At 34.8% G+C, this 9,614-nt stretch overlaps 1 protein-coding gene across 1 annotated transcript; it reads left to right on the plus strand.

The window, feature by feature from the left end:
• Positions 1–5,710: 5,710 nt before the first annotated feature.
• LOC120089258 (plant UBX domain-containing protein 4) lies at positions 5,711–9,186 on the plus strand. The gene is made up of 4 exons (XM_039046681.1): positions 5,711–6,319; positions 7,594–7,867; positions 8,369–8,464; positions 8,561–9,186. Exons 1-4 carry the CDS (start codon positions 5,838–5,840, stop codon positions 8,945–8,947), a joined length of 1,239 nt encoding a protein of 412 aa, XP_038902609.1. The 5' UTR covers positions 5,711–5,837; the 3' UTR covers positions 8,948–9,186.
• Positions 9,187–9,614: the final 428 nt, after the last annotated feature.

Here is a 9,614-nt window from a genome sequence, read left to right on the forward strand (position 1 = left end):
TGAGGAGCGGAGGCATCTTATGCAATGAGTTTGCGTAAGATCGGACCAAGAAATAAGTCACTCTTACTTTATAACGTTGTTTTAAGACTAACTATTTTGCTTAGATGACCTAGGTGATTCAATCTTAATCTTGAGCTAATTATGAACTCTTATTTATTTGGGATTATCCTTAGATTTGCATAGGTGAGGGTTGACTCAATAGCACCAGCTCAATAAACCTCCCATTTCAAGGGTAAGACCAGGTAGATAGCTAGGGATATAGGGTGCAATAAGGAATTCACGCCTACCCAATTTAGAGATAGAAGAAAGGTTGTTCTCTTAAGTACTGAATCTAGGTCTTGAACAAGAGGCCTCACCCTCTCATGGGTCTGAAAGGGATCTAGTTTAGTGATTGGATCACAAAACAATTATTCATTAGAGGATCAGTGGAACTTAAGGAGCAAGATGTATTATCGGAGGTAAAACAACATATTGAACCAACCGTTATTATGAACAACCTGTGAAGGGTCGACTTACTGATTATGGTTAAATCAAGTCGACACAAATATATCTGTGGTGAAGGGAGTGCAACTATCAAGCTTTAGTGGTGTGACTTGATAGTTAACGAATACTGATTAAACTGGTCTAAAGAGTTTTAGCCAATTAATCTTAAATCGTTGGAGTTCATGATTTATAAGTCGATAAGGTCTCCTACTAGCTCGTAAAATATGAATACCCTGAATTAATAAATTGAGTGAATGTGGAATGATATCAATTTGAATTGTTCAAATTGAAATTAGGATTTGAATTTGATTAAGTTCAAATTCGAATTAGGGTTTGTATAATAATATAATTAACATTTAATTTATTGAAATTAAATGGAATTGAAGAGTTTATAATATGTAAATAATGATTTAAATATTAATTACATGAACAAGATTCATGATTAAAATTGGGTGTATGATTAATTTAATATGATATTAAATTATTTAATTAATTAAAATCAAATTAATTTTCAATTTCAATTCAATTTAAGAAATTGAATTTTGATATTTTATATTTAATTAATTATGAATTGATTAAATCAAATTTTAGTTAATTTTGGTATTAATTAAAATTTGAAACTGAAAATACAAAAATTTGAGAACTTGGTCCCCCACATTTTACACCAAATAAGAGGTGTTCCTCCCAAATTTACATACAAATCCCACTCCTTCATGAAGTTGCTGCTGGTATTGAGTTGTTTTTGAGTGCTTGCATGCACTTTGTGTATAAAAGCTCTAAAATTAAGATGGGAAGACAGAGAATTTTTGAGGTCTTGAGAAGACTGCTGCAGAAATTCCTCCCCACTAAACTTCACAAATTCTCTCTAATTGGAGTTCCACCACTCAAATTCAAGGTTGAGAATAGTAGAGAAGATCTCTTGGTAGTTCAATAGAAAATTGGAGTTGAAATCACATGAAGAGCAGCTTGGATTTGGGAGAATTCATCAAAGGGATGCTCATAAGAAACCCTCTTCTGATTTTCTGTCAAAGCATGCTTTTAGAACTCAAATTAAATGTAATTAGAGTGCTTATTGATTATGTTTGCTTCTGTTGCATGCTATTACTTCCTATCATATCAGTGATAGAAACTGATAAAAGTCTATCATTGATACTATAATGATAGAAACTGATACAAGTATACTATTGATAGACGCTGATAGAAGTCTATTAGTGTTTTTTTTTTCCTATTTCTATAAATAGTTTGACATTTTTTCTATGTGTGAATTTTTTTTTAAAAAAATTATGCATGCTAGTGAAATGGCATAAGTGTAATAAACTAAAATAAAAGGGATAATGTAGACTAAAAATGCTTTTTAAGAATCTAACTTTTTAATATAGCATAGAGATAGACATATATCATTAGTTGAAAAAATATATAAATTAATGGCATTGACTTCTTCTTCTAAGTAGTAAAGCTCTTCCTAGTTCACTACACTTGCTAGTGTGTTTCCCTCCATGAATTTCAAATAAAAAATCATGCTATCAATAAGAAGTTAGACATACAGATTCTTTATTTAAAAAGTTATGCAAGTTAAAAATTTCTTTTACAAAAAAAAAAAAAACAAAATATAGATTTTAATTTATATACAAACTTAATTGACTATAGTAGTGTCGAGTGAAAAATACCATTGTTGTTATTATTATTATTATTTTGAGTTCAACAATTGCAATGATCAAATTATCAACTTTTAAAATGATAATCAATGTCTTATTGATTAAACTATACATACTTATTAGTAATGGATTCAATAGCCTACATTTGATTGAATGGTAGGTTTTTTTTAGTTCAAGTTACATTGACTTTCATTGGTTTGAAGTTTTATTGACTTTTAGGGGGTGTTTGGTTCATCAACATAATTTGAGTATACCAACTCAATGTCTGGCCCATTAACTTTAAATATTGTGGAGTTGATTGATATATTTTACCAACTCACCTCAACTCTCTCTTCTTCCAATGTTATCAATGGCTCCACATATTGGCCACTATTGGCGACTACCGCTACCACACTTCAATAACTAACTTCAGATTCCGGTAGCCACCACCGATGACAACTCTAGTGACCAATTCAGACGACCACCCTTGTGCAACCAACTCCAACTACCAATCCTGGGCTCTGGCAACCACCTCTAACAACAAACTCTAATGACCAACTTTGACAACCACCTTCATACGTCCAACTCTAGGCTCTAACAACTACCTTTGACTACAAGTTCCGATGAAAATCACATTTGATGATCAACTTTGGCAACCACTTTCGTCCAAACAACTTTGACGACCAACTCCAAGCTCCAACACCAGCTCCGATGACAAAACTATGGCGACCAACTCCAATATAACCTTCATGCGACCAACTTTGAGCTCCAACCACCCCGACTACAAATTCTGGCAGCCAACTCCAATACCACTTTCATGCGACCAAGTTTGAGCTTCGACAGCCACATCCGACTACAAACTCTTGCAAAAATCATATTCGATGATCAACTGACCACCAACTTCGTACTACCAAATCCGACGATCAACTCTAATACCACCTTTATTTGTCTAATTTTCAAGCTTCAACAACCGCCTTCGACTACAAACTCTGATGAAAATTCTCTTCGATAATCAATTTCAACAACCACCTACTAATATAAAATCGATGACTATTAAAAGTATGTTGCAGGGTTTTTGATTATATAAATGATAGTATTTTATCTATGTTAACTGCAATATTTATATGTAGAAGACTGTAAAATAGATTTTTATTTAATTGAATTCACATATCAAATGAATGTTAAGAATATTTGGAAAAGTATGTATGTAGTTGAAAAGTATGTAACAAACAAAAAAAAAAAAAAACAACAAAATGGAGATTTATTTTTTCTGTAACATTTTTTTTTTTGCAAACATTAGTGAAAACTGAATATTTGTTCTCTAATGATCATCCAAAATTGGAGGAAATTAAAAGTAGAGTTGTTGAAGAAATAAGGTGGCTGTTCACATGAGATTTTAAGATAAATTTGTTTCGTGGAACTTGAACTTTGTATTTGCATTAATTTTGTGGAAAGTGAGTGCAATCTCTAATGCGTAATATTTTAATACTTTCAAAATAAACTATAATCTTTAAACTGATTGATCTTCTTGAATGATCAGCTTTTAAGCTTGCTGATTTTCTTGGATGATCGGCCTTTAGGCTTGATGATCTTCTTGGATGATCGACCTTTGGACTTCTTGACCTTCTTGGATGATCGGACTTTGGGTTTGTTGATCTTCTTAGATGATTAGTGCTCGCGCGAGGCTTCTGAAAAAACTTGTTTCATGGAGTTGAACTCAAGTTGATGTTGATGTTGATGTTGATTTGATGCGATGTGGTTCGATCTCTAGTACTTGATCCTCTGATTCTGGCTCAGCTGAATGTGTACGCTTGATGTATAGAAGCGGGGCGTGTGGATGTTCTTGAGCTTCGAATCTTGGAAGAATGCTTGTATCTTTAAAGGACTTAAAGTATCAAACGTGATTAGAATGTTTGTATCTTCAAAAGACTTTAGTCTTTAGAATGTTTATATCTTCAAAGGACTTCAGTCCTCATAATGTTTGTATCTTCAAAGAACTTCAGTTCTCATAATGCTTGTATCTTCAATGGACTTCAGTCTTCAAGCGTAGTCAGCTTCAAGAGTCTTCTAATTGTAGAGAATTCTCTCTAAGCTATCTGGGATATAGAATTGCTGATTGCTTGGAGTAGTCTTTGGGTCTGTTGATCATTTTGAATCAGCCTGAGAGTTTTTCGTTGAGTTTGAGGAGATTGAATAGCTTGTAAGTTGTGAAGATATAGTCAGTTTGTTGAAGTCTTTTAATCTTCAAATATTCAAATAGTTTAGATCTTCAGTTCTTTAGATTTGAGTGTTTTAGTCTTCAAAACTTTGAGAGCTTCAATATTTGAATCTTGGGAGCTTAAATCTTCAGAGCCTTAATATAGCTTTTGATCTTCAAAGCTTTAGTATGTCTTTTGATATTCAGAGCATCAAAGGAGTTGTATTCTTCATATCCTTAGAGCTTCAGAACTTCAGATCTTTAGAGCTTCAGATCTTCAGAAAGCTTTAACCTTTAGTTCTTCCAACCTCCCCCAAATGAAGAGATATGAAGAGATAATGCCTCTATTTATAGAGGTTTCTCATGGACCTTACATAGGCTTAAGCCTAATTACTTTATTGGGCCTGATAGGGTTTGTGCTAAAGTTGGGTTTAGGCCCATTTATTGTTGGGTCGAAATACTGGGTTTGAGTTTAGTCTTTAATTTAGCCCAAAATTTTACCATGGGTTTGAATTGGGTTGGGTTCGAGCGACTTTAATTACTCGACCCAATCCAACTTATAATTTTTCCAATAGACTCCAGCTTTCATTGATGATGTGGTAACTTGTGATTTGTTGAAATTTCTCAGGTATTTCTTAAAATGATAGGAGAGTGATTGAATTAAAAAATTTTAGGATAAAGAAAAATGGAAAACAATAAAGGAAGAAGAAAAAAATGATGAAATTCATAGAGAAAAGATATGAATCAAAAGAACTCTAAAAAATGAAAGGAAAAAAATTACAATCCATATTTTATTCAAGCAAATATGGGTAAAATTATTGAATACAAAATTTTCAAAACAAAAATAGTAATCATAAAAGTAAATTATTTAGGTCTCACCAAATTCTAAAAACAAAAAAAAGTTTTTAGAAGTTACTTTCATTAGTTTTCAAATTTTGGCTTGGTTTTTTTAAATTATTGGTAAAAAGTAGATAACTTAGGAAGAAATTTGAAGATAGAAATAATATCTATAGGCTTAATTTTTAAAAAACAAATAATTACCAAACTGGGTCTTAGTTAAAAAAAACTACACTAGATACCTTGGACATATAAATTCAACATTGTACTCCAAACACAGATGTATGAATTTAGCGTAAATAACTCTGCATTCCAAACACAAATATAAAAACTTCAAACATCATATCTCAATTCAGTATCCCAAATAGTTTTGTATAGAGATGTTAAAATTGATCCTTGACGCACTGATGGAAAGGAACAACGCCCGTCAAAAAAAAAAACGCCGCCGTTTCAACTATTCGGATCCCCGATTAGGGTGGACCAGTAGGGGCGGCACTTAAACGGCGTCGTTTGGGCGACTTGTACAGTGGAGAAGATATTTTTAATACTTAGAAAAAGAATCAATGAAAATGGGGGAATTGGGCATGGAGGCTTGCCGAAACTCCAAGCCATCATCATCATCCTCATCCTCATCATCATCACACTAATCAGATCAGAGGGAAGCCAAATCTAACTAAAAATCCACCATGGAAACGGAAGCTCAACACTCGAATCCTCAAAATGATGCAGCTGCCAATGCTGCTTCCATCAACTCTTTCATCGAGATCACTTCCTCTTCCAAAGAGGAAGCCCTTTTCTTCTTAGAGAGCCACAATTGGGACCTCGACGCCGCCGTCTCCACCTTCTTGGATAACCACGCTGCCGATGCCGTCGACGCCACCGCCACTGCTACCGTCACCCGCCCAGTTGCACCGCCTGATTCGCCTGAATTTGCTCCTTCGCAGTCGCCATCGCGTTCTCGCTCTCCTTCCCCACCTGCTTCTCGTGCTCCTTATGAGCTCCGTTCCAGGAGAGCTAGGGGTGAATCGGAGAAGAAGGACGACCATAGGGCTTCTGGTAGCAGGACGCGTCGCATCCGCACACTTTCTGACCTAAACCGGCCGGCGGAAGGGGACTCTGATAGCGACTCTGATGACCTACAAGAGTACTACACTGGTGGTGAGAAGAGGTAGGTTTTATACACTTTCGTTTCTTACTGGTTGCATTAAGCGTACGCCTGGAATTTGGATTGAAGGAACTGTATTAGAGTTCCCGAATTCTGGAAATTTTCACTTTTTTTTTCGCGTTCTAATAGATATGACGATCGATTAAGCCAGATTTGTTCAGTTCGTCGATTTTTAGATTCCCACTGTTCTCTTGGAACATAATTTCGTATCTTCAGTTGCTTACATTTTGTTAGTATTTCAATGGAATATACTGATGATCAATGAGCAAATTTGGTGGGCGTTTATTATTTTCCATAACGATTACTGAGGGAGAGTTCAGCTATTTTACTCAGGAAAAGCATATTCTGTTGACTGCATCTTTTATGCGAAACTAGAACATGTAGGATTTAGTTTATCTCCTATTTCAATGCTTTTATGAACTCCTCGCCTTTTAATTGCACATATCATTTGTCACTCTAATTTGAAGATTCTATTGTTAAGTAGGTTTAATCTTATTTGATATAGATTTTTATTTTGCTTACATTTTCTTACAAATTACAATTATGTGAATGCTGTTAAACTATGAGTTCTTCAAACCATGTTTGAGAGGGACATGGACATCCACTTGAGAAATAACTTTTCCCTTGAACCTCCTCCTATACATCTTTTTCAAGTTTCATATATTGGTAAATGCTATATTCTTATGAATATCTCCCAAATGTGATCCTTATTTTGAAGGAAATAAAATTAGATTAGCACTAGCACCAACCCTTGAGGGGAAAAATCAGAATTTAAAGAAACTTCTGAAGGAGTTAGAATTGCTAGAACAGTTTTATATAGTCTAAATAAATTCAATAATCTTAAACTTTGCTTACTGCACATATTATATTTGATGTGGGAATTATACTACTGGAAAAATAATGAATGGAGGAAAACATAATGTTCATGAATGATATCATTGTTTATTTATATAAATTCATAAAAAAATGATATAAAAAACAAACTTGCGGTCCTCTAACTTGGAATGGAACAGAGTTCATTTTCCAGTACAGGATGGTAATTATTTAATGGTCATGCATGCATTATGTTTTACCTAATTGGGTTGTGTCATTCTCTTGTAGCCATGCTTGCTTCTATAAGATATTTTTCAAATTTTATAAGTTAATGTAAGAGAGTAAAAGTATATGTTTGCAGTTTAAAGGTAACATATACCGGATAGTATAAGTATGGTCCATCATACAAGTACGCTTGAGTTTGTTGTCACTGTTTAGTGATTTTATTTTACTTTTACTGGCAGTGGAATGCTTGTCCAGGATCCTGCCAAAGGTAATTCAGTGGATGCAATTTTTGATCAAGCAAGACAATCAGCAGTCGATGTACCTATTGAGCCATCTTCAGCTTCTAAAAGCTTTTCTGGAACTGCAAGATTGCTCTCTGGGGAGACAGTGCCATCAATTCCTAGACACCCGGAGGCTGTCACTCACACTGTCACGTTTTGGAGGAATGGATTCTCTGTTGATGATGGTCCTTTAAGGAGGTTGGATGATCCTGAAAATGCTCCGTTTTTAGAGGTAACTATATGTGAAAGCCCAATTTTTGTGTTATTCATGGTTCCCAAAGTTAAGCTTCTCTTAAAGGGTCTTTGAGCATGCAACTTGACTAAAGGTGGCACGCTGTTGCCTATGATGTTAATTTTCCTTTATTGCCCACAGACGTCAATTGATCTGGCCTTTCAGAACTTGAACAATGCATATAGATGAAAGATTTCCAACCTTCCCAGTTCTGAATAACTTGCAAAATACTTTTTACTCCTTGGTATTTCTAAGTTAATGCTAGGTTCATTTGTTATCACTTATCAACACTGATAATCTGAGTTGGTTTTGTTATGCTGGAATCTTTGTGATTGTTGGAAATCTTTGTGAAAGTGATAGTTGGCTTTATTCTCTTAAGTTTTCGCTATGGAATATTGAAGTCCAAGATCCAAGCTTCTTTGATTTTATTTTCATGATTAATCTAAGATCTTTTATTTGTGATGGATGTTTATATCTGATAACATGTGTATGTTATGGCAGAGTATTCGTAGGTCAGAGTGCCCTGTAGAGCTTGAACCCGCAGATAGGAGGACTTCTGTCCATGTTAACCTTGTCCGAAGGGAGGAAGACTACCCAGTAAGTTGATATCCTTTTAGCAACCTATTTTTCTGTATACCGTTTTAGTATTCCCCATGACTTCTATTATTCTCATTTCATCTCCTACTGATACAGGAACCGGTGAAGCGCCGCCATGCTCCATTCCAAGGTGTTGGGAGAACATTAGCTAGTGACTCACCAAACTCAGTTGCTCCTGAGCAGACTTCTGCTGCTATATCACTGAATGTTGCTCCATCCCCATCAACAGGTTTGGTTGTTGACGACTCACTGCCAATAACTTCTCTTCAACTAAGGCTGGCAGATGGGACTCGGATGGTCTCACGCTTCAATCACCACCATACAATCAGGGACATTCGCAGGTTCATTGATGTATCAAGGCCTAGTGGTGCAAGAAATTACCAACTCCAGACGATGGGTTTCCCTCCCAAACAATTGGCTGAATTGGATCAAACTATCGAACAAGCTGGAATTGCCAATTCTGTTGTGATTCAGAAATTCTAACAGGCTGAAAAGCCTTCTAGGCCAAAGGTTAGCAAACATTTAAACCAAGTTTTTTCATCCTTATGTCTTGTTTGGGTTTTGATAGCTATGTTCAAGTATAAGTTTGCTCTGACATGTGGCCTAGTATTTTATAGGGCCAGTTTCCATTTTAACTGAATTATCATGTTATGATAGTATAGTTTTATTCCATTCACAAGAATGATACTATAAATTATATCTATCTTTTCTTAGTTCCGAAAGGATGTGAAGCCGTGATACCTGAGTGATTAGGAGAAACTGAGATCTTGAGAACCAATAGGAGACTTTTATTTAGCATGGTGGTCAATACAAATCACATCAAATCACAACATATCAAGTAAAAAGTGGCTTTAACCATTTTAAAATTACTCTTGAATAATGTCTTTAATCTTGTGGTAGAAACTAGAGTTGATTTATATTGAAAAGTAAATGATATAAGAACTTGAATGACTCTCAGGAAAATTGAGCTAGTTGACTCTCTCTCTTGGAGTCTAAACCAACTAAAATAGTACCCTACTTTCCTCTCCTTTCACTCTATTTATAGATTTATAATCAACTTCAAATAACAAACTCCCTCAATTGCTAATTTAACCTTAAATTCCCTAACAATATTTTCAACTATCTACCTACATTCTTATCATATTGCTTG

The sequence above is a fragment of the Benincasa hispida genome, chromosome 10 (assembly GCF_009727055.1).
Source record: "Benincasa hispida cultivar B227 chromosome 10, ASM972705v1, whole genome shotgun sequence".
In the NCBI taxonomy this organism is placed as follows: domain Eukaryota; kingdom Viridiplantae; phylum Streptophyta; class Magnoliopsida; order Cucurbitales; family Cucurbitaceae; genus Benincasa; species Benincasa hispida.